The sequence below is a fragment of the Falco biarmicus genome, chromosome 2 (genome assembly GCF_023638135.1).
Source record: "Falco biarmicus isolate bFalBia1 chromosome 2, bFalBia1.pri, whole genome shotgun sequence".
Lineage (NCBI taxonomy): Eukaryota > Metazoa > Chordata > Aves > Falconiformes > Falconidae > Falco > Falco biarmicus.
The window spans coordinates 37663384-37688710 of record NC_079289.1 but is presented as its reverse complement, the minus strand read 5'-3'; the positions used below and the strand labels follow the sequence as shown (position 1 = coordinate 37688710).

Genomic DNA, 25327 nt, shown 5'->3' with positions numbered 1-25327 from the left:
AAAATTCAGAGTATGTTCATATCTATAGATATTGTTCCCACGGAACATACTTAAATGTTATGTTTACTTCATAAACAATCAGGAAATAAGTTTTTACTGATTGCAATAATATAAATCTAAGACAGAATACATGCTAACAGGAGTTATTCTCAGGTGACTCTTACAGTCTTGTTATTTTAGTTGGTTATTTACAGATCAAGTGTTCAACTTCCATGCATTGCTTCAAATGGATGAAAATTATATTTCTCCTTTTCAGATAAGGAAAATTTGCACTTTTTCTACATTTTTCTATCAATCCCTTATGTTTCGTCTATACTCTTCTTTCTCCTAAGTCCCTGTTTTGCTCTGCTGCACCCTCTGAAATGCTTGCACTTCCCTCTAGCTTGGCAAACACTTCCGCTCTGATAAATTCTGTGGTGTGTTTTACCAGACATCGTCTTTCAAACTAGGCAATTGAGTCTTAGGTTTCATGTGTATGTGTTTAATAGCCGCATTTTCTCTATGTTTTCAGGGTCTTATTTTCCTCATGATCTTCCGTACAAATTTTCATATTTTCTGTTTTAACAGGATTAGATTGAAGAAAGCTTTGTTCTTGGAGTAGCTTCAAAACTTGTCCTTTGGTTAATCAGAAAGGAGAGACAGGCATATGTGTATCTCAGGTTATTTCAAACAGACTGTTAATTACAGTGCAAGATCTTAGGCACAGAATACAGTGTTCAAACAGCACACATCTAATCAGAGTAAGGCAACTGCATAAGTGAGGGGAATTGAACATTATTAGAGTGACCCCCTCATCTTGTATTGTAGTTTGTTCAGTGTGCTTTTATTTCAGAATTAAACGTGTAAAATGTATTTTACAAACAAAGGTGTTAACGGAATGAATGTTCTGTATTTTAGTCTCGGCAGAAAACCTGGAGAAGAGCCTGAAGCATATGGAGAGGCAACTCCACCAGCTTGAGAAGGATTTGCAGACTTTTCCAGTTCCTGAAGATAAGCACGATAAGTTTGTAGCAAAAATGTCAATATCCTTTGGAGTATTCTTAAAAAAAAAAAAAAAACAAAACCAGAAGTAATTTAACTGCATTACCTTAAACATTGCATTTCTTTGCATAACTTCTGTCTATGTAGCATTTATTTTTGAAAAAAATTAACTTCCCCCCCCCAAAAAAAAAAAAAAACCCAAACAAAACCAACCACAAACAACAACCCAACAAACAAAAACTAAATACATGTACAGTCCAATTAAAGGATTCATCTGTAGTGGAAAGGATGAGGGGGGAAAATGGTTGATGTCAGGTTTTACACTATGTAGAACGCTAAGTTTCTTTACTTAGAGAAACTTAGAATGGGAACGTTAAGCACTTTAGTGCTAAATGATATTTTTTTTTGTAATGTGTACCATAGAAAAAGATGTCTGTCACCCTGTGTTTGTTTTCTAGTGTATGTATTACCACTGTTAATGTTTTTGTACATGCAACCACAGAACTAAAAACCTTCTTTTAATTCAGAGATTATGTTCATAGTATGTGAAAACTAATTTCTGGTCTTATTTTTGCCAGAATTCCTTTTCTCACTATTTATTCCAAATCCTACAGACAACTTCACTGCCTGTCTCTCTCATAAGAAAGCCTTGTCACACGAGGGTACTCAATTAAAGCAGAAAAACACATTCTTTCACTTAAACCTCCCTACCAGATGATAGTTGTATATACTTGGCGCCGAGACTAATCTAGAAGCAGAAATATCAGCAGAGACAGGTTGAAATTTCCTCTGTAGTCATGGTTAGATTATCACCTAGTTGGTACAAAGGCAGGGGGACTCAGGAGACAATCTTCATGATTAACTTCATGCTATTAAAGAGATGGCAAGTCGACCCTGAGGTCAAGTGGATATACCTGGTTCTTGCTGCATTAGGGCCAGTTCCATCTTCAGTAGACAGCTGCAACCAGAGTGTTTACAACTTAGCTTTAGGCCTTTTTTGGATAATGTGGGTTAGCTGTAACCTTTCAGTGTTGCTACAAAATTTTTGTGAGGTCAGGTATTTTGTTGGTGAGGTTGTTCTGTTTGTTGTTGCCGACTTTTTTCTCCAGCTCAATGTGGTTTTGAGAGATATGTTGCAGCCCACCAGCATGGTGTCTCTATAGCACAAAACATAAGTTTTGTCTCCAAATAAGACAATAGCATAACAGGAGAACTAGGAGAGGGGTCCTGAAGACAAGAGATAAAGTATTGCTAGGAAGTTAAGAGGAAAATATATCCATAATAACTTTCTCAGAAATATTGTTAGGAAATATTGTAAGTCTGTGCTTGGTTAAAAAAAAATGATGTGTAGTCTAGGAAGTTAGGACTGGGAAGCACTTATTAAGAAATCTAACCTATGAAAAAGGGCAGACTCTTCTTAATCTAATCTGTTAGAATAGAATAGACTTTCAGTCAGAAGGGAGTTACAATGATCACCTAATCCAAAATAGTCATTATGATGGCACTTAAAATGCCTATAACCTTTTGCATTTTTGACTAGAGTTTGGAGTAACAGATAATTTAGTTTACAGCTTTCTTTGGAGATATGGTTATAAAACTTCGATATATTTAAAGTAGTTATGAAAGAAATTAGCAAAATTCAGTTGAGAATGAGTGAAGAATACCCTGAAAAAATTAGTCTCACTTAAGAAGGAAAGCACAGGAAAAGTAAGCTGAGGAATAAATATGTACTTCTTAGCTCATATCAAACATCTAAAATAAAAAAAAAAATGTTTATGTAGGATGCCTCATTTCTCTTTGTGTTACTGACATATTGGGCATTTCTGAAACTTGATGGCAGGAAGTGAATGGAATACTGGGATATAAGGTTATAAATTGTATTTAAGACAGAATAAGTCACAGTTGTAGAGAAATAGTGTGAAAAATTAAAATACAATAAAAGTGAGGTAGGGTAAATAGGTGGACCTTGTCAAGTCTCATATATGAAAAGCATTAGAGCAGTTTACTGGTTGCTTAAAAAGGATAATAATCATCTTAGGAAATGCAAAGGAGGATCTGCATGTCTTTTTCAAGCATCTCAAAAGCTGTAATCCTGCCAGAGAAAATGTAGATTGTCAGTGTATGTCAGGAAGATAAGCCATAGCCATAAAGCTAACTTTGTTTTTTGCTTTAGTTTCCTCTAAAGGAGAAATTTGTTTGCCCGCATTGTGCAGCATTTTGAATGGAAGGATGATCTCAAATGAAGGAGTCAGTAGAAGTTTTTTTTAAAGGAAAATATGAAATAAATATCAATAAATCCCGAGGAGTAAGCAGTGGTCACAAAAGACTTGAAAATATTTTAAAATTAACTCAAATATAAACCTATTGGACTACAGATTCTTATACTAAGTTAGCCCAAGACACCAGAGGAATTAAAACTGAAAGGAAGCATCTGAGTGTTCTGAAAGGTCTGCAAGGAGCATCCGCAAGTCAAACTTCTCTGCCAGGAAAACTGATGAAGGCTAAATAAACACAGGACCAACATGTATATGTATGAGAGAAAATGTGGTGAGGAGAGTCAGCATGGGTTTTTTAAAGAGGATTCACTTCTTGCAAATCTATTACAGTGTGCAGATAAAGGTAGGACAGTAAAGCATAACTGAATTTCCATGCACCTTTCAACAAGGTGTTTTACAAAGACTTCCAAGGAAAGAAACTTCTTGGGTCAAAAGTGGAATGATTATTCTTTCTGGATTAATATAAAAAAAAAAACCAAACCCACAACCCAAACCAAAAACCTCATGTTGGAAGGGAGATACTGGCAGGTGCTGACAAAGGAGTAAGTGAACCTCAATGATTATAGAATAGTAGATCTGGAGAAAAAAACTTTATATTAGAACAATTGAGAATAATTTCAGTTAAAAGCAAGCAGAAAACATAAGTAAGTTGCTATAAAAATCAGCAATACTTGTATCTTGAGTCCTTCCATCACCCCATCTCAAAAAGTATGCTGTATACCTACTGATGTGGCAGAGAACAGTAACAATGATCAGCAGTAGGCAATAGTTTCTGCATAAGGGATATTTTGATAGATTAGGTCTCTGAAGGTGGAAAATCAAAAAACTTAGGAAAATACACTAAAAATACATGTAATTTTGTATGCCATATAGGAAGCAAGTTAGGAACATAGTCACTGTGTCTTATAAATAACCAGGGTTCATCCTGTGTAACTGTCCAGCAGGTTAAAATATACTGACAGAAATGTTTTCTTCACAACAGACAAACTGTAGCATTTACTTTTAGGATGTTGTAGAGGCTGAAAATTAAATTAATTTCATATAAGGCTTAGATAATTAGCTAAAGATGGTACACCTGGAGCTATTAAACACAGTAGTCCAGAGGTACCTCAGAAAAATCACTAAGGTGCAGACTGTTAGAAACTGAATACTACTACATTAGTTGAATTATTGTGCTATACTTGCCAATTTCCTTCTTTTTTTCCCTAATCATTGGGTATTGACTGCTGTCAGAAACAGGCTAGATAAATATTTGGTCTAATCAGAATAAATCAGTACAGTTAAATCCAACCATACTACATATTTCATTCTATTAGACTATTCAAATACAATATTTTGAACAGTAAATATTATGAACAGGAATAGTTTGCCCTCACTTACTACCTGTCCCAGCAGACAGGCAGTAGTTTCAATACAGTAAAGTTACATATGGCTTCTAGCAATGTCTACAAAAACACTAATTAAAGAAGCCCACTTTTAGAAAAAACAGGAACTTCAATAAATTACAAAGCAAAAAAGGTTTGATGTAAAGGTTAGATAATCCTGCACAGCGTGAAGAATCCTGGACCTGTCTTTACTTTTATTCCTATGACAAGGAAAGCTGAATGATGCTGATGTCTTGAAAAGCATTCAACTCATAAAAAGAAACCAGCAGGAAATCTGAAAAAGGAAGGATGGTGCTTTGTTGGAAATAATTTTTCATCCTGAGTACAATTAGGCTTCATGGACAAGCAGGCTATTACATCCTGTCGCTAAATATCACAACCCAAAGGCCCCTAATGAACTGATTAGCATTCTTGTTTCTTTAGGAAGTCAGATATATGCACAGTTGGTGCACTCTTTTATTGACAAAGTCTATAATTATGAATATTTCTCCTATATATTAGATTGTGCTAGTGTGTCAGTCATCTTATGTATGCTAGATGAAAAGAAATTATAGTTATTATTGCAGTTCTGCTTCCTTTAATTAGGAAAGTTGAAGAATGTTGAATTTATATTGATCTAGAATATTAAATCCATTCAGTGAAATGTTCAATAAAAAGCACAGTGAACAAAATACACTTGTACATTCAAAACAAAAATCTAGTGGGTTTATGGAGAGTATTTAAATTGCATATTAAAAGCTTAATTAAGTAATTTAGTCAGCGTACTCTTTATCAGTCCAGCTCACATCTTATGGTTTTCTAAGTAGCAGCTGAGAAACTCTTGACAAGTTTCAGCCTACCACTGAATGTAGTGTTGATGGTGAGTTTTACAAAAGCTTATGGAGCCAATATTTGAGAGACAATGAGTTGTTGAGCATCTCTAGGCTCGGGACAGAGTCCTTACTTTTTGATTAGTTCTTTATTCCTCTTTGTTTTTTAAGTTGATTCGTTGACATTACAAAAAGAAAAGGAAGGGCCAGCACTTACCCAAGTCAGAGCCTGATTCAAGTGAGGTAGAAGAAACCCATTTCAATTGTAAGGAAGCTATTACATGCTGCCTCCTAAACTGTCAGTTACTTAAGTGGCCTCATAGTTTGAGCTTCCTTCTGTGCAACATAAATAAGCTGAAGTCTGCAAGTCCTTGTATCCTACGGACTTCGGAAGATTACAGGACCTAGCTCGTTAAGTGAAAAAAGTTTGTATGTTGCTCTTTGGGAGTGCGTCAAGGTGTTGGCTGTGTGGATAGGTAATGAGATAGGGCTTTGGCACAGTGTAAATTTAATTTAAATTTCTAATTCCTTTATACAGGTCTTTAGTAACTGATCTGAACTTCAGGCATACAGTTCCAGCTAGCATTGGTTTTGCTGGAATGAGCAAAACACTGGATGAACAATAGAAGTACATGTCAGGGTTTTTTAGCATTATAATATAGAGATGTGCAGGAGTGGGTGAATCAAGGAAAAGGTATTATTTGACAAATAATCTTCAGAAGGTACTAATTTAAAAATCTAAAAGTTTCTGTGTGTTTCATGAACTATTATATTCAGATATGGAATTTTACTGTGAACCTTGCTCTATGTATATAAAAGTATGTCTCTGACATGTATTTTTCAGACAATTGCAACTATTTTCCCCAAGAACTTGATGTGAGAAATCCTTAAGAGAGCCCTGCAACATTCACACCTCCTGACTAGCAAATCATTATTTGAAATGCTGGTTTGAAGTGACCTCAAAGTCTTTTTGTACTAGTCTTCAAAAAATTTCCCGAAATTTTACGGAGACTGTGCTAGCTAGTGTAGTGGCAGTCTCAGTTCAGTTTCGAAGATTCTGCTAAAATACTTGCTGCATCTATGCCCAGTGTTAATCTTTTGTTCTTATACAAAGGAATATTCCTTTTTCAGTTGTCTACACTTAATACACAGATTAGTTTGTTAAAAAATCAGAAGCAGTGAATATGAGATCTTTTAAGGAAATGTTTGGTACAGGTTAACATCGTTCATGATCTGTTCTAGGGTAACAGCTGCTTTTACTTGGCTTGATACTCTGCACTATATTAGTATTTTATATACCACAATATATTAAAATCGGTATAAACTTCAGACAAGCAACCCGCTATGAGAAGAGCTGCCAAGAATATGCAAAACCAAACACAGAGCAGTTAGAAATTTTGCCACAGATACATTCGTCTCAGCCCTGCATTGCTTTCTTGTTCCATTAATGAGCAGAATGATGATCTGTAGTCCTGTGGGTCCAAACAGGCAGTCCATGAAGTGAAGCTGCCTCAGAAAAAGTTAACAAATACCTAACTTCATGATTTCCTTTTCTTTCCACCTGTGTTGCAGCTCTGCTGTACTTCTGTCTTCATTCATCCAAAGCCAATGAATTGTGTAGCTGATAATGCATATATATCAACCTGTTCATAGTAATTACAGTTGGGATTGCTGTACTCCATAGTATTCCCTGTTGTCTCCACTTTAGCTGGTGCTGGCTAACAAAAGCCATGTTTAAGTAAAAAAGGAATTGGACTTATTAAAAATACCTAAATTGAAGCACAGTCTCAGCAGAATGCCAAGAGCTTAGGGTATCCCATAATGCACCAGATGGAAAATAAAAATCTCAGGATTCATCGTGCCTGGCATTCAAATACTGGATACTAAAACATTATTCAGAGTGCTGTATTTGGGGTTTAAAATTGTGCATGATTATTTTCAAGGGGAGTCAGTTTTAACAGCGCAAACTAAGCAATTTGTATGGACTCTTAAGATAGCTGTAACTTTAACTATGTCTTGCAGAATACCACAGAATTTTTGTCTCTCTCGCCTCCCTACCTCGCAAGTTTCCTTTTCAAGATATACTGTGGCATATCATTCATTTACAGGATTAAGTATACATCTTATTGATAATTTTAACTTTTTTTTTAAAGTTTTTTTCTTCCTAGAAAACTGATAAAAGTTACTGAATGTATGGCATTTATGTGACAACAAAACAAATTTATCTAATTTTCCTTCACCTTTCCACTCTGTGGAAATAAACAGCCTCATAACTGCAAAAAGCAGTGTCGTTTTCCCTAAGTTTTGTTACTGATTTAAGAATCACAAATAATAAGTATCCTAAATTGTAGGATCGAAAATAAACAGGATATAGAAATGCTTGCTTGTAGTTTCACTCAGCATTAATTTTACTGTTTTCCTTTATTACAGTTGTTAGTTGTTTCAGTTTGTTTGGGTTATTTTTGAATTGCTGACATTTCTTTTGATGGTTCCAACTTTTGTGTTTTCATGTCTTGTTTCTTAGAATCTTTTTTTTAAGTATTTAATATTTTGTCAACTGTTACATACTGAGCTCTCATCAACTTTCCTTGGTGTCCCACCAATAACTTATTAACATCCTTAATAATTTTAAAGGAACTCAATTCTGAGGAGTAGTTTCCTCTGATTGTTGTGCCTCTTGGGAGCTAAGTGAAGGAGAGAGATTCAAATAGATATGGAAGAAAAAGTGGGCCAGCAACATCAATTCCCTTTGAGCTGTTGCTAGCCAGTCAGCAAGGCAGTCTGAAGCTGCTTCATCATGTGAAGTCATGGGAAGAAACTCATACTGGACAAGGAGCCTTGTCAGAGAAGGTCTGAAATCAAGTGGCTGGGGGGTGATAGAAGATGTATCGTTTAAAATCATCAAAATCTAGGGATTTGTTAGTGCTTTTCTACAAGACTGTCATAGTGGAGACTGTTGTGCCCTTACAGACCAAGTAAATAGCCATCATAGTGACTAATTTGAATGTTGTGAAAGTACATTATTTCTCCTTTCCTGTATGTGTCTGAGAACATTATTGTTTGACTTTCTGGCATGGATTCTAAAACACAAAAAGAAAACAATTAACTGCTTACTTGGCATTTTAAAAGCAACCTTAACAAACCCAGAAGGTAATGGTGAAATTCAAATGGCATTCAGCCTCTAAACAAAACTAAAAGAAGAGTGCATCATAAAAAACCTGGAGTGAAAGCTGTCAGTCAGCAGTAAATTGTTATTGTGTATTTGAAATATTTGAAACAGCATGGTGGACAAAAATTCTATTTGTCAAGTTTTTAATGCACTTGTTTAAAAATTCTGTGCTTCATAAAATAAAGTGACCATGGAGCGTGTATCTGTCATATAAAGTATACAGATACAGTAAATCCTCTTTTGCAGCAGTTGGGGTGGGCAATTGGGTGTAAAGGCAAAATTGCTGTTTCTTGTCTTTTGTAGTCTTTCCTGCAGCAGGAGAATAACGAAACATAAATATTTGTTTAGCTACCATTCCATTAAAGTAAGCATTTTATGAAGTTGTCCTACATAAGAAAGTGACCACACACAGTATTGCTTCTTTGAGCTTCTTTGACAAACTATTATCAGAAGTCTTGAATAAACATGGGGGGGGGGGGGGGGGTGTGTGTATTTGATTTATGTTATGCAGTATTATGGTGCTGTTTATAAATTGTCTCTCTCTTGTTCTAGTTCTATTGTTTTCACCTCTAATTTACTTAACTTCTATTGACATTGCAGATAGCCTTAGAAAAAGCATAAATACCAGGTGCAGCCACCAGTAACAGAAATGAATGCATTGCTATTGCTACAACAGCATTTTGAACAAAAGCTGTTAAGATGAAGTTTTTAATATTTAATAGTTTTTACTTTTAATACTTGTGTTTATCAGTGTTTCTATTTGTACTCTAATTTCATAGGAGCTATACTATTTCTTGATATTTTAAAGTATTCAAGCTAGTTATTGGTATCTGTACCTAAATTCCATGTAAATTGTAATTTATATACCTAAAACTTTAGCCTCAATAAGGAGACAGTGATACTAAATAAACTATAAAGGTGCTTGAAGTTAGATTAGTCCCATCCATTTCATTTCATACGAAATTATATGGTAATGGAATAATCTTTAAAATTAAAGTGGTTGAGAAAATTTGATGAAAGCACTCTGATTTATTCATAAATCTGATATACACAGTAAATACTAGGAAGCATATATGACATGGAAGGAATTCTTTTGATACTTCATTTGATGCAGATGAAAAGTGTGTATGAAATACAGATCAATGTGTAGTAAAAACTGTGGGTTTAACTGGATTCACTGAGTATTCTTGCAGCCTTAACAGCAGTGTACAGCTTTCTAGTTCATGCCAAAGAAGATTTTCAGAAACTTTCACGGATGCATGAGAACATGGAAAAACTCTATCAGAATGTCATGGGATATTATGCCATTGATCTGAAGAAAGTTTCGGTGGAGGAGTTTTTAACTGACTTAAACAACTTTAGGACAATGTTCATGGTACAATCTGTTTATTTTATGCCTAATGTTTGTTAGGAATTATTTTTGTAATCTTTCAGTTATTGAACAAACTAAAAATAATTTTATTCCTCCTAAAATGGTATCTGATACTCACATCAGAAATGTTACTTTACACATCCTAAATTCTTAGGATATCGTAAGGGTAATGGACTTTTTAATTATTATTTGTGGATTATTTCTTTCTGAAAGAATTGGAAATTCCTAATAACAATGAATGTGATTTAAAACTGAACCTTTTAAATGCATGTATAATCTGAAGGGGGAAAACCTAAAACTCTACCTTTTTTAAATATAGCTGCATTTTCTGTTTAAAGGATGCTTGTTACTTACATACGTAATACATATTCTTACTATTATTCTGTGTTTATAAGGCATGCTCATTCCATGCAAAATCCAGACTCAATATTTTATTTTGTTTAATTTGTCATTTATCTGCACCACTTGATCAGTGTCGAGGTTTGTGTCTGCTATGGAAACTCAAAGCTCCTTTTCCTGGCTTAAAAAAATTGCATATTTTCCTTAAACTTGGTCAGTTTCAAAGGACCTTTACTTTTGTGACTATAGATTGTCTATGATTTTAGGTTTTATGCATTTTAAATGATTACTTTCTCCTTTTCCCTTTAAAAAGGATGTTCTTTGGAGGGAGGGACTAAGAAATATTATTTTATTATTATTTTAAGTATTTGAATTATATGTGAGAAACAGACATTAGGTTGATCCAGGTTATTGTTGTGTAGCTCCTTTAGTATAGGGCTCAGAACATAGTTGTAACCATAATTCAGACTCACTGTTAGTTAGCAGAGCTTTGCCTTAGAGTCATCTATGATACAGGTGTGGAGGTTAGCCCTGTCCTTGTATCACAGGGCAGCATCTGCATTATGTATACAAATGTTTGCACATACTAGCTCATCATAAAAGCTTGAACTATTTTGGAAAGCTAGTTTTATTTTTCTTTAAGTTATTTTTAGAGTCCATTTTCATTATGCTTACAAGTTTCAGTAATGAGTTTTTTTTGTTGTCTTGTTTGATTTTACCAAAATGTGATTTAAGAATCTTTAACAAAAGAATTTTCTGAAAGGGAAGGTAGAGATGTCTCACCAGGGTGTTTCTTTATATATTTGGAGTTGATTATATATGACTATAAACAGTCTTCTTGGCAAATTTCAAGATAATCAGATGTTCTCCAAAATATTGCAGGTTCTTTTACCATTGTCAGTGTAGTTCTTCTGGAAAAAGAATGATTAACTTCATGATATACTTCATAATACATACTAAAGACTTGTGCATCCCTCAGTTTAAAATAACTGAAGAACTTCAGGAAAGCTGATGGCTATATAAGTTCAAAATACTTTTATAGAGCTCTTATTTAGGATTAGTAGGGGGTTCTGTCTTGGTGACTTGTAACTAGGCAGAGAGAGGTGTTTGATTTTGTGTGGAGGTTGTCGTGGGTTTTGGTTGCTTTTTTAAGCTTTCTTAGCAAAAATAGTTTTTTCTTTTGGATTCTCAACACTAGGCTAGTAAGCAACTCTTTTTCAATGAAGAAATGGAAGAATAAAAAGGCAGATCCCTAACTGCGTATGAATTTATTTGTTTGGCTAATTTGGAAAGGTGACTCACGTCACGTCTGGCTACCTATGATTGCATAGCTTAATGTACTGGCTATGCTCCTGCAGGAATGTTATCTGAGCATCAGTTTTGTGGCAAAATCTGAAGCAGTGATCCAACTCATGCCTATTGATCTGTAGAATGATTCAGTTTGTAATTTTACTATCTACTCCTTATTGCAGCCTCATTACAAAACACTTATTTAAGTTGCTTGAATGTTTCCCAGTCTTGTTTGGTTTTGCTTGGTTGGCTGGGTTTTTTTAATGATTTCAGACATGTCTGAGGGTGTAAAAGGGCAAAATACTTCTTTTGTAAATATTGAGGAAGGGTTTGAAATTCCTATGTCCATCTATTTTGAGGAAACTTAAAATAGAACTCATATTTAGCAAACATACTGGAACATGTAAAGATTACTAAGCCTCTGCTATTTTAGAATTTAACAGTTAAAAACTTAGAAGGCACAGTCTTCAGTCAGAATAATACTGCTTGGCAAGTTACGTATGCCAGATTTTTCAACATGGACATTGATTATGTTTTCCTAACTTGACCAGTACCTAATATGAAACTCAGGAGTCTAATTTCAAAATTGCTAAATTTTATGAAATAGTTGTATTACATTAATTTCTGATATTTAAACCACAACTCCCATCCCTCAATTCTTATGTTCATTTTGAATTGGAGACTCAAAGAAGTGGTTGTGCTTTACCTTAATTTCACCATTTTTTTTTTTTGTGTGTGAAAAATTAGCACTGATAATAACCCCTGCTTCACAGCGATGTTATAAAGATAGATTAATTAATGCTTTGAAACCGTTAGATATTATTGATGAGCATGATAGAAGAAACCTTGAGGAAAATTAGTAATTCTGTTTTGCAGAGCACAGTTTGAAGGCTATATGCAAAAGTTGTGTAGTTCAGGCATGAAACCCCTTATCATTCAATGACGCTAAACAATATGTTAAGTAGCTGCTCAGTTTTGAGACTGTTGAGAAGATTTTTGAGGTGCCTACTGACATAGGATGAAGAAATTGTAGTATTTCCTCTTCTGGTGTTTGGCTAATGGTTAGAGTTTTCCCACAGTTGTGGAGAGGGAATGAAGAGGCCTTGAGTCAACAATTTCTGTGTCCAGGAGAGTACGCTAATCACAGGGCTATAGAAACGCCTTGCTCCCATCAGCCCCAGGTTGCTCTGCAGCGGAAACATGACTTAAAGAACCAGAAGAAGAGCAACCAAGTAAAAGTTTGTTCCCTTGACTCTAGAGTATTTTTCTTTTATGTTCAGCATATACTTAAATAAAAATCAGAAATGATCCTGGAAAGCACAAGAGAGAACCTAAGAATGCCTCCATCTCAGAAATTCTAGGCCTTGACATGGTATGCAAAAAGTTTCTATTCTGGTAATTCTGGAAGTTAACTTTGTACACTGTACCATATGGTGAACATAATGCTGCTCATATGTAGCAGATGTGGTCGGACCATGTTGAACTTTTTAGGCCTTTTGAGCAAGGAAGTGTGAAGACATTTAATCACTGAAATGCAAACAATGTGAGAGACAAGTATGTGTTTGTCTCAGTCAAGTCTGTGAGAATTCTTGCAGAACTTTAGACACCTATGTTTTCTATTCTGTTCGGCTCTAGGGTATAGACCTCTAAATATTGTCATCTGTATGTGAGCTTGGGTGTCTAATCTTGTGTTCTAGTCAAGGGAGATGCATACTTAATAGAGTCAGTGGAATTTGGTGAGTTGTCTACCTGATGTCTCAAAGGACACAACAACAGGAGTGCCTGGTATCCTAGAGAGGTGTCTGGAACAGTATCCAAGACATTATCAGCCTGAAATTTTAAGTTATGACACAGAACTTACGGTAGACCTGCATACTGCTAGAGAAAGGCTGGAGGCAAGGTGTGATACTCCAGAGCATCCACTCTGCACTGAATATGAAGGTGTGAGCTACTAAATCAAGCCCAGTTGATCAGTGTGATTAGAAAGGAATAGAAGCCTACAATTGGATGACTGCAATCTGAGGCTGAGTTCTACTGGTATTATTTTTTGGGGAAAATTACACGCAAAGTAGAAATTTCCTTGGTCACTCTGTTAAGAAAGTGTAATTTGTGCCGAAATTGTACTTGTGCTCAAGTCCCATTTCAGTTTTGTCCAGCAGTTTGTTTTACAGAATGCCCAGTATGAAAATCAGCAAATAATTTGTTAAAATTAATTCAATCCAGAATTTTAGCATTTTGTAGTAGGCTTCCGCTCTCTTCCCCCCGTATCAAGCAAATTGACAGAGATAACCGTGGAAGACACTGTGCAATTATAGTTTTGCTTTGTTTAAAAAATCCACTCTGTTATCTTTTTTCATTATTGAAAGTTTATTCTTCAGTTATCAAAGACAGGTATTTTCTCACAAGATTCATGTGATTTCCACACCCACCCCACCTCACCTTTTCCTTTGGTCAGTATCTATTGCAGTGACGCTACAGGCAGTGCCCGTGCAAATATTGCTGTAATCCACATTAGTCTGTGCTTTATAGCACTCTTCAGTCCATTTTTACATATGTTGGGGTTTTTTTTTCTGAAGGCAGGCTAGACATTTTCCTGCTAAAAGCAACATGAGACATTAATTATCTGTGCAAACATGCAGCCTCTGCCTCAGGCTTGTGAAGATGATGTTAGCCATTTTGTAGGAGGGGACACTTTGAACTAATGTGAAAGATGGGATTTTGTTTCTAAGTGCATTCTGAAAAGAGAAACTTCCTGTGGTGAAGAATAGGTGCATGGCACTTCACATTTAATGCAAGCTGCACTAGAGCACTGAGAATTTATCAGTGTACATAGCTAACACTAAAATAATAAAAAGGTAATCCTAAAATAGCTTAGTTAAAAAAAAAATAATGGAATGTAACAGGTTTTTTGCGTAATGTCTGAATATGCAAAATAATGATTTAAAAACTCTGAAACTCATAGTTATATTTTGGCTTCATTGGAAGCTTTGGAGTGTATAGTTTGTTTTGAATTATAAATATGTTGTACAGGTATTAACCAGAAGACAAGAATTTATAAACACAGTGAATTAGTGCATATGTAGATAAGAATAAGAAAACTTCACAGTGAAGTCACCCGAGCATTGTTTTGCTTGGTGCGGTGGCAGGATAAGAAAGAATAAATGCTGAAAGTCTTCTAGAAATAAAAATAATAATAATATAATTATAATTTTGAAAAAAAAAACCCAAAACAACCCACCAGGTGGTTTAGATAATTTGAGTTCTTCCTACGTTAATATGCGTATTTTTTGCTGAATTTGTAATCCCCATTTGGGGGCAATTAGTATGCTTTTAATGTATTAACTCTGAATTTGCTTACTCTTCTGAAGAAAAAATACTAAATATGAAATGTAAAATATTTGTGTAGCTTGGTAAATTAAGGTTAGTTAGGAGATGTGATTTTAAAGCTTTTTTCTTTGTTTTTCAGGTTCAGCTTTGTTTTTGCTAAGACTTCAGTTTTAATGGAACTATTACTTTTTTCATAGCAAGCAGTAAAGGAGAATATGAGAAGAAGGGAAGCAGAAGAAAAACAGAGGCGTGCTAAAATAGCTAAGGAGAAAGCAGAAAAAGAAAAACAAGAGAGGCAACAAAAGAAAAAGCGCTTGTTAGAAATGAAAACAGGTAAGTAATGTAGAAGACACATTTTACTTAGGTTTTTACTGGAAAGAGTGCTGCTATTTTTTCATTATCTGAATGTTCTATGAGAAAAGGCAGAATAAATGAATGGTTTTCACTAATTAAAGTTTACAGAAAAGAGGTTCTTAAATTTTGTTTTGTTAATAAGCTTCTCTAATTACCTGTTTTCTGCAAGCTATTTTAGAACTTGTAATGCTGCTTTGTATTTTTCCATTAGAATATATTAAAACTTATATGACCAAGTATAAGTTCAGTTATGCTCAAACCCCCTTACCTTACCTGAGAACAGAGATTTTTCCAAATCACAAAGCCATTTTCTTTCTTTTAACTAAGGTTACGTATTCATTTTTGCTTTTCTGTGAGATTAAGCCCTTCCTGAAGTACTCTGGATTTTTGTTTGAGTACATCAGTTATTATTTCAATTGAAACACCTTAAAAGAAACCTCAGCCATGCATTTTAAAGTTACTCATTTATGCTGTGTTGTCTTTTGTACCAAAAGAGACAGCAAACATGCTGAGTTCTCTGTAACTAAAAAAGATGTCTGATGATCCTCTATACTTCTACATTTTATCCCAGACTGAGATTCTGGAATCCTTCCAAATGATATGTGACTTACTGTATAAATTATTGTGAGCTACTCTCATTTATTTATTTTTTCTGAGCAGATCTTGTTAAACAGGTCCCCACTCAAACACTGATGGGCACCTTTGGCATTAATGATCATCTGTCTCTTCCACATTTCACTAATAGCCAGTATAGGTTGTTTAGTTTCAGAGGTTCTTCAGACCAAAAGTCTTTGTTTTATTTTCATAAGAGCATCCATGTGTTGAGGTGTGAGACTAAAGCACCACTCTTAAGAAACCAGGCAGCTTCCCTCTGAACACAGAATTTCTAATTCTTCAGAAATAAATTCAAGATCCAATCAGAAAACTACTAATGACAATCTTTATAAAGCTCATGAAAGACAGAGAAGGCTGCAGAAGACTAGGAAAGGGTAAAACTGGTACCTGTATTCATGCATGGTTGGAAGTGTTTCAAAAGGGATTAGATGTTCTTCTCTCAGGCATGTTGTATGTACGACCAATAGTGCTTTGGATGGACAACTGGTAGTCTTTCAGGGAAAATTAAAGCTCCTCTCAAGTCCTATTCTTTATGATCATGTTCAGGCATTCCAGAATACAGGTTAAGGGCTTCTAAGTCATATACCCACATGTGTATGTAGGCTTCTGGTATGATAGTTTAACCTACTGCTTCAGTTCATATAGTGGGGAACTGTGATCAGCTAGGGGATTGAGTAAATAGCTGCTTTGTCCCTTAGTAGCTTAGGTTTTTATTACATGGTGTAAGTGTATGGAAGGACATTTCTTGCTCTTGTTAGCAGCCACTTAAGGTTCAGTCTGGAATTACTGATCTAAACAACAGCAGATGGGAAAAAATGGTGTTAGGATCACCTGAAGCTATAAATATCTGGAGTGTCTGGTATTCACTAAATTGGCCACTGATGAGTTATTTTTCGTTATGGGGAGCCTCCTTATAAGGTTTCTTGTGCTTGTTTGCGACATCATTTTAAAAGTCTATTAGAAAACCCAAATTCTGGAAGTGGAAAGCACCTTTGGTGGATTTGTTTTGTCAGGAAGGACAGCAACAACTATATGAAAAGTGGGGGTTGTTTGTTTTTTTATTTTATTTTGGCAGACTTCTCAAAACTGTATTTACTACTTGAAGAGGCATAATGTGGCTCTGAATCTGATGGAAGAGTAACATAAGCATTCAAAAATTATTTTTTCCTTTTTTCCCTAGCTTTGTCTAGTTCATTGAAAGGCTGTCAGTTATTTTCAATTGACAAAATAATTATCAATCAATTAGTTTGATCTATCACAGTGTAAAGAATTATGTTCACTGTGATAACACCAGCTAAATTTATTGTAATGTAATTGAGAACTCCATCATTGTGGCATCTTCATTGTATCTTACTTTGAATACTGTTTAAGTAACAAGCCACTGTAATCAGTGGTTATTTACAAAGGCTGCCCTTACCCAAAAGCAGTGAAGCAATGCCAAAATGTCTTAAACATCTGATTTACAATCTAGAATATTAGTTTGTTTTCAGTGTTACTCAGTTTCAGTTTTATCACAACTAACTTTTAAAATCCATGTTTCAGATCATTTAGATAGTTATGACCTTATTTGCAGTCAATTTTGCAGCATTTATTTTTGCAGGGTTTTATATTGTTTATCTGGTTTTGGAAAAAACATTCATAACTCACAAACTTGTTAAGAGTGTTTTAGGCTGTGGTTCTTCAAACATTTATTGTTTTATTACTGTCTGCTAAGTTGTGCAATATGAATATTTTCATTAGTTCTGTAGTGTTCTGCAAAACAAAAGGACACCATGCATCCTAGCACTGACAGTTTAAGCAATGAAAATAGCAAGCATAATTAGGTAATATAGATTCTAACAGATAAAATGCCTTTGAAATAAATTAAAAAAATCCCCAAACATACTTATATTAGTAGTACCCTCAAAGACCCTGTTTTCCCTGCCTAGCTCAAGTTCGTAAGGCCTCCATTTTATTAATTTCCTCTCACTGGGAGAGGAGAATCAATACTTCTTAGTAGTATTCCTTTCCTCTGAGGGGAATGAAGGACTGCAAATGTCACAGATCATAAAAATCTGCTCATGTTCCATTACAACTTAGATGACATCAGTAGTTTCTAACATATGTTGGTAATTTGTTGTTTTAAAATGTCTGCTGGGATACTTTCCTGAAAAACACAAGTTTTAGAAAATAGTAGGTTTATTGCTAGATTTTGGGCACTTAGGTATATGTTTTGTGCAACTCATTTTACCGTGAAGGAAACAAAAAGATCTGATAGTGCTATATATGAAGAAATCCTGCAGGTATAACATTAATATCCAATAACTATTTTGTGTAAGAGCTCCTTTTGGAGCTGTGTAAGTTTTCCCTTTTGGAATTTCAAGTGCGCCATTCAACTCGGTTCCTCCTTGGTGCTGATAACTTTCCAGTTATCCCATGGCTGCCTCCACTTATCCTCAAATTGGATCCTCTTCACCAAGAGGGTTCCTGAGGTCACTTCTTGTTATTTAGATTTATTCTTAAGTATCACTTCTATTATGTGGCCAGTAGGGAATAAATCTGTTCTGTAACTGTGAGGAGCGTAACTTCCTCTTATAGTAAATAAAAATGAGCAGAAATAATTGTGGGACATTATAGAGTTGCCTACTCGTACTTATTCATGTTAATACTTTGTGCATAGTTGATGGTAAGACCATGACAAGCTTGGAGAGTAGGTCTCACTTTATGCCAGTTAAAAAAAATAAATTAAAAATTCTATATATGAGGAATGGGTTGTGACAGACATTGACCACAAGTCCATTGGATGGGAGATGTCACCTGGTATGTCACTAAGTACTCATCTGCAAGTGTATTGTTTTGACAATAAAGTGTAAATCTGAGTAAACTACTGAGAACAGATGTTCCTTCAATAGGTGAACAGGTGAATTCAAATGTGAATAGCTGTCACATTTGCACTTGAAAATGATACAGAGAATGATAAAATACAGGTATGTTTAAATAAAAAAAAACAAAACTGTCCTGAGAAACAATGTGTGATAGATCTGCAGAAGTCACAGCAAAACATGAGATACAGCAAAACCTTGTCAAGTCTCATCTCACACTGTAGGATTTTGAGAGGTGAATGGGTTTTGTGCAAAAAAAAAAAAAAGTAGAACTGATCTGAATCTTTATTCTTTAAAGCCCTACAACTAGTACTCACAAGTCATGTTCTAACAAGATCTCAAAGGTGCTAAATCTTCTGAAGCATGGAGGTGTAGTTCATGCACTTGTTGGCAACCCATGGGCTCAGAATGCAGCAGCTGCTTTTTGTTTGTACTAAGTAGTAGCTCCAAAAGAACAAGATGCTTAGAAGAAACAATTATTTTTCTTTCTGAAAATTTTGCTTAGAAGTAGAACCTTTGGAGATAGCAGCTGAAAGGCCTTTGTGAAAGTGAGGTTTATACAAAGTCCCTGAAAAAATAAATAGCAGCTGTACTTGGGAGAGAGAGAAATAGTCAAAACAAACAGAACTGTTGCGAAAATTAAGGATCATTAAAGTAATGTCTGTAGATAAATATTCTCATAAGACTTGTCATTTATGTTGTGGCAGTAAAATTTCTAAACAAATGTGAAAAGAATGCTGCAAACTTAAAATGGCATTACCATGAAAAAAAATTACAATCTCTGGAGCAGTCTTTGGGATTAAGAGCTCTCATATTTATGCAAATAGTAGGTTTTGGTTTGAGTAAGCATTTCCTACTCCAAATACTAACCCACATCTCCTCCATAAGGAGGTAGACATCAGAGTCCTCTTTAAACTCTCAGTCCTGCTATGTGTAAATGTTTTTGTTCTTTGTGTTTTTAATGAATCATCAGAAGTTTCTTCTCTCAAGTTGCAGAGGAGGGGAGGAATAAATATCCTTACCAAAACATTGGAGGAGGGTATGCTTTATTTTTACTTGCCTTAGTCCAAGGTTGTAAAAGAGCCAGGAACCTTCTCTGTCATTGTTGGAAAACTAGCAGAAGAGAAGGTCATGTCTCTGAGTCTTCCTTCAAAATGATTCTGCTGCTGCTTCTATTTCTATGCTGTTCCTGTAACGCTTATCTTCACTCGGCAGTACCTCAGTGGTTGTACAGACATACAGTCTTGTTACTGCATACCAAAATGTTCTTGCTCTGAAGCTTGCTGACAGAAATTGCTTGATTTCTCTGGCAGCTTCTATCCGTTGAAAGCTATTAAATGCAAATACAAAGTCTATGAATTACAAACTACTGGAGACCAAGAGACTATGCTAGAAATGTCATTACATATTTATCCTGTCCTTTTTATAGATGTTTGCTGTTGGCTGGTAGTGTGTGAAAGATGCAGAGTTAGGTGGACCATTGATCTGATCCTCCTGGGTGTTGTGGTATCTTTATAGCCACCCAGACGAAAAGGAGCTTGCCCACCCAAAGCTGTCCAGAAGATGCCCTTTTACTAAGCTCAGTCATATAGGCCAGCCAGAACTTTCTCACTCCATGAGTGAGAAATTAGATAATTTTTAAATTTCCTTCAGCCCCTCATCTCTGTACCACAACTGTCAGTACAAGTGATCATTGTATGTATTTTCAGATTTATCATTTGTTTATAAATTTGAATGGAAATAGTAATGTCTTTCCCTGTGCTTAATAAACTCCTTCAGAGGCACCCAGTAACAAAAAGACAAGATGTTAATACACACACATACATTATATTCAGCTACATATATTCTTTTAAGAAGCTATGTTCATTTAGGAATGCTACTAGAGTGGTTCTAACTGCTTTCCAAATCAAATTGTAATTGATACATCTCAATAATAGATTTTTTTTTTTACCCGCTCTGTGAAACAACACTAATGAAAATACTAATTTTTGTCTAGTCTAAAAAACCAAATTGGTTGGATTGGTTGCATTCTTGTCAAGTGTTGTTGGAGCTGGAGCTGTGATGTGTAAAGAAAACAGAAAAATGTGTTGACTGACTTCTTTATATGTAGCTGATTGTCCTATTAAGTTGTTTTATCAAATCTTAATCTTAGATAACTGTGGATAAGGGTGGTCAGTTTTAGTCATGAGTGATTAAATGTGAGCCACTAAAGCTTAGCATTCTGCTTAATTTAGCAGTTTTATTTTTTCTATTAAAAAGACAGAGTGTACCTAGTGAATAAAAAAAGGACTATAGGAAGATTGTGTCTGTAAATTGGCTGTTTAAAAGTATTATCAGATAATACAATATATAATGCAATATTAGAATATCCTGTGTTGTTGAGTTGGTGAGAAAGTAGATGTGTACACAGAAAAAATTTTCATTTTCACACTGTTAGTTACTGTTTCTGGGGGCTTAGTGGAATGGTGACCTCTTTTTTGTTGTAGCCATGTTTAGAGTTTTCATTCTAGATGGACAACCTGTTCTAGTGTTTGATATCTCTCAACAGGGGAAAAAAAAATCTTATGTTTGAATGCAGTTTCCTGTAATTAAATTTGTATTCTTTGCCTCTTACCCTGTCTCTGGGCACCTCTGAGATGAGTTTGGCTCAGTCATCTTTACACCCCACCCAGTCCGCCACCAGATATTTATATATATATTGATAAGATCCCCTGATCCCTCCCTTCTTTTGGCTAAATAGTCCCAGCTGTCACAGGATGTTCTCATGACAGAGATGCTCCAGTCCCTTGATCATCTTCATGGCCCTTGACTGACCTTGCTTGACCTTGTTTGTGTCTCCCTTGTACCAGAGAGCCCAAACCTAGACCCAGCACTGCAGACTTGTCTCACCAGCACTGAATAGAGGGAAAGTATGAGCACTCTTGACCTGCTGGCTATGCTTTTCTTTGGTGGTTGTTGCCATAAAGGCACCATTCTGACTCATGGTCAATATGTTGTCTACCAGAATTCCCAGTTTTTAAACTTTTTTTTTTTTTCTCCTTAAAGCTACATTCCACCCATTTGGCCTTCACCTGTGCTGGTGTATGGGGTTACACCTTGCCACATGCAGGTCTTTTGATGAATTTCATTAAGATTCCCATCTGCCCATTTTTCTGACTTCTCAAGGTTCTTCTGAATGGCAGCACAACAGTGTGGTGTGGCGACCCTTACTATGAATATTGCACCATATGCAATCTCTCTTACGGTGCACTCTGTCCCATTGTCCAGGTTACGAAGGAAGATGTTATAAATATTGGCCCCAGTATTAAGTCCTGGGGTACACCACTTCAAAGGCTTCACATCCTGTTTATTCTTCTGTAAGTCCAGTTTACCTCAGGAAAACATTTTAGGAGTTTGCCTCAGAAAAGCTTGCTCTATTAAACCCTTTACTGGATCTGGAATCAATGTAAATGATCCTGGATAATCTCTGTGGAGAGTAAGTTCAGTGTCTTTCTTCTGTCATCACAGAAAGAATGGGATTTATAGACTTGTGATGAACATCAGAATTTTATACGATTTTATTACAAAGTTCAATATTAAGATGATTTCACTTTCAGTCCCATTACTTCAGTGGGTAATTGTGATGCAGGTGAGATGCAGAAATAGGCACCTTACATCACTGAATTATTTTTGTCTCCAGTGCAGAACCACCTCTAAAACCACAGTTTACCTTTTGGGGTTTATGGTATGAGTTGTCCTATGGAATTTAAATTGGTGTAGTTACCAACCTCTTAATTTCAAAAATTGGTTTGAAAGGGACAGCTGTCTTTCAGAGTTCATGAAGGATGGGTGCTTAGTTTGCATTTTATTTGTGTTGAGCTCTTTGAAACTTGAGGTAACACTTCCATTCATATGCTCAGTGACAAAGTCTTATCTTCTTCTGTACCATAAAAGCACTTTATGACAACTCAATGATTGAACAATTTCAGCAAGAACAAAAAAGGTGAAATGAAACCCACTCTCCTCAGCCAGATTTATGGAATAGGTGCATCAGTCATTAGGGGAAATCATACCTTTTTATAGTACACTTGACTAGGGCTCTGAAGCACTAGCAAAGGCTTACTTTGTGCTGGGCATCAGTAAGAAATATAACTCTTCTTCTGGACTAGACTGTTTATATACCTCACAGGACTCATGTACTTGTGTTTCGCTTTTGTGAAGGCCTGGTATATTTTTCACCTGAAGTCACTGCTGAGGAAAGACAAGTGAATATTGACATTTCTGGCTGAATTTGGATTTAAAACTTTTTAAATCTAAAAGGAACTGTCCTTTCAGCCAGTCCATCCAATAGCTTCCAGGCTTGGCAGCTATTTCTGCTTTGCGTTTGTACATTGGAAATATTTTTTTTTCCTCCCTGTAATCTAGCAAGGTTCTTGCAGAACTTGCAGACTTGCAGAGTCAGAGGAACCCCTATGTTATGTTACAAGTCACAGCTAGCCCGTGCACTGTTATTGGAATACATGGCTATCAGTTTGAGTTTCTTTTAGTCAAACAAGAATAAAAAAGTATTTGTTCTGGTAATTACTGAATTGTGATATCAGGACTTAATTCTTTACACAAGGAAAACAAATCCAATAGGTTCAGCACTCCAAGTTTGGTTTTAGTTTGGTTTTAAATTGTATAAAAAATTGAGTGCCACCATGGAATTACTTTGAAGGTGATATAAAGATAATTAAAGTCTTTGCTAGTTCAGATAACATGATGAGTAGCGCTTGAATTTTTGCACCCTTTTCTTTCTGTTACAGCTATGAAATATTAAGATCTGTTTTCAATATATACGTTTATCTTCACTGTGTAATTTTAATTGCAGATGAGGCTTAGTATTCAGAGGTTGCCTTTAGGAGCAGACCCTTTCCAGTACTTATGGTATAACAGAAAGCTGTGTGTAAGTAAATAGAACCTAGTGGAAAATGACAGTCAAAGTCCCTGTAGATAAATCCCTTAAGTGTACCGACTGAGTAGGCGACATCAACACAAATCATGGTAAAGAACTCTTGGTCTGGTTTTTCTGAAGCGCCTTAGTATTACCTTCATTTAAAAAAACCCACACCACCACCACCACCAAAAAAAAAAAAAAAGTGTGTTTTTTTTTTTTAAAGAAGTAGCTGAATAAAGCTTTGATTCCTTGAAAGAGGAAAGAGACATCTTATTACATGTTTTTCTCCTGGTAAAGTGAACTTCTGGAGTCCCAGTGTTGAGTGTAATGTTTTACTTTATATTGGACAGATGCAGGGGAACTGTCAAAATATTTTTCATCCAAAGTAATCTTGTTGCACCACTCTTATTTTAAAACCATATTGCTAATTATGTTTGTGATTCTGTAATGTCAGTGGACTACTGCTCCTGAAATTATGATACATATCATTTCTTCCTTAAGTACATAAAATGAAGGAGTCATTACCAACTGCAGTATCTGTTGCTATCATTCTAAGACGTATTAAAGTTGCACTATAAAGCTTATGATACTCAGGACACTAAATGAGAAGGGTCTTTAATAGTCTTAGCATTTCTAAAGACGCAATTATGAAATTAGGTAGTTTATATCTGACTTGGCACTGAAATGTCAAGGGCAAAACTTGCCAGTTATTTTGTCAAGTTTACTTCTGCTTTAGTTGGTATTTAAGATACTTGTATGAGTTTTAAATAGGTATGATATTAAAAAGTATTTAAATCTCCTCTTCTGCAATTAAAGGAAAAGAGATCATTTAAATCATGGAAGGGTATGTTTCTCAAAGGACTTTTTGTGGGTTATGTAGCTATCTGCAAGCCAACTGGAGTTACTAGTTCTAGGATGTCAAAAGATTGATATACTTGACTAATTAGGAAGCCAGCTGGGATTGGTGGCAGCAGTCTGCAGCAGCTTGTGGAAGCCAATTTAAAGGTCCCATAGGAAGTGTTAATATTGAACAATATTTTCAACTCTTACGCTATCACTGTAGCAATGTTGTATGCAGTTCTCCCAGGGCAGTTTAAAAGATTTCTAAAATTCTGCATGGTACACTTCCATTTCTTAAACTTTCCATCATACAAACTTGGACAATATTATAGATAGTATGGGTATTAATAGTTAGCTATGTAACTTCATAGAAGGTGTCACAGTCAGCTGTTGACGTAGGCATCAAAAAAACAGCGTTTGGAACCGAACTGAAGGTGTAGGAGTTTGAAAAACAGGCTTTCTACATGCTTTGTGTATCTTCAAATCACAGAATTGTTTGGGTTGGAAGGGACCTTAAAGATCATCTAGTTCCAACCCCCCTGCCATGGGCAGGGACACCTTCCACTAGACCAGGCTGCTCAAAACCCCATCCATCCCAGCCTTGAATACTTCCAGGGATGGGGCATCCACCGCTTCTCTGGGCAACCTGCTTCAGTGCCTCACCACCCTCACAGTAAAGAATTTCTTCTTTATATCTAATCTAAATTTACCCTCTTTCCATTTAAAGCCATTCCCCCTTGTCCTGTCACTGCATGACCTTGTAAAAAAAATCCCTCTCCAGCTTTCTGGTAGAC

The 25327-nt window shown here is 35.5% G+C and overlaps 1 protein-coding gene across 1 annotated transcript in view; it reads left to right on the top strand.

Moving 5' to 3' along the window:
* Nucleotides 1-25327, top strand: part of DIAPH3 (diaphanous related formin 3) — a 245857-nt gene that overhangs the window by 154292 nt on the left and 66238 nt on the right. The window contains exons 24-26 of the mRNA XM_056328634.1: nt 898-1023; nt 9832-9995; nt 15146-15281. Coding sequence (XP_056184609.1) covers nt 898-1023; nt 9832-9995; nt 15146-15281 — 426 coding nt within the window. The remainder of the gene's footprint in view (nt 1-897; nt 1024-9831; nt 9996-15145; nt 15282-25327) is intronic.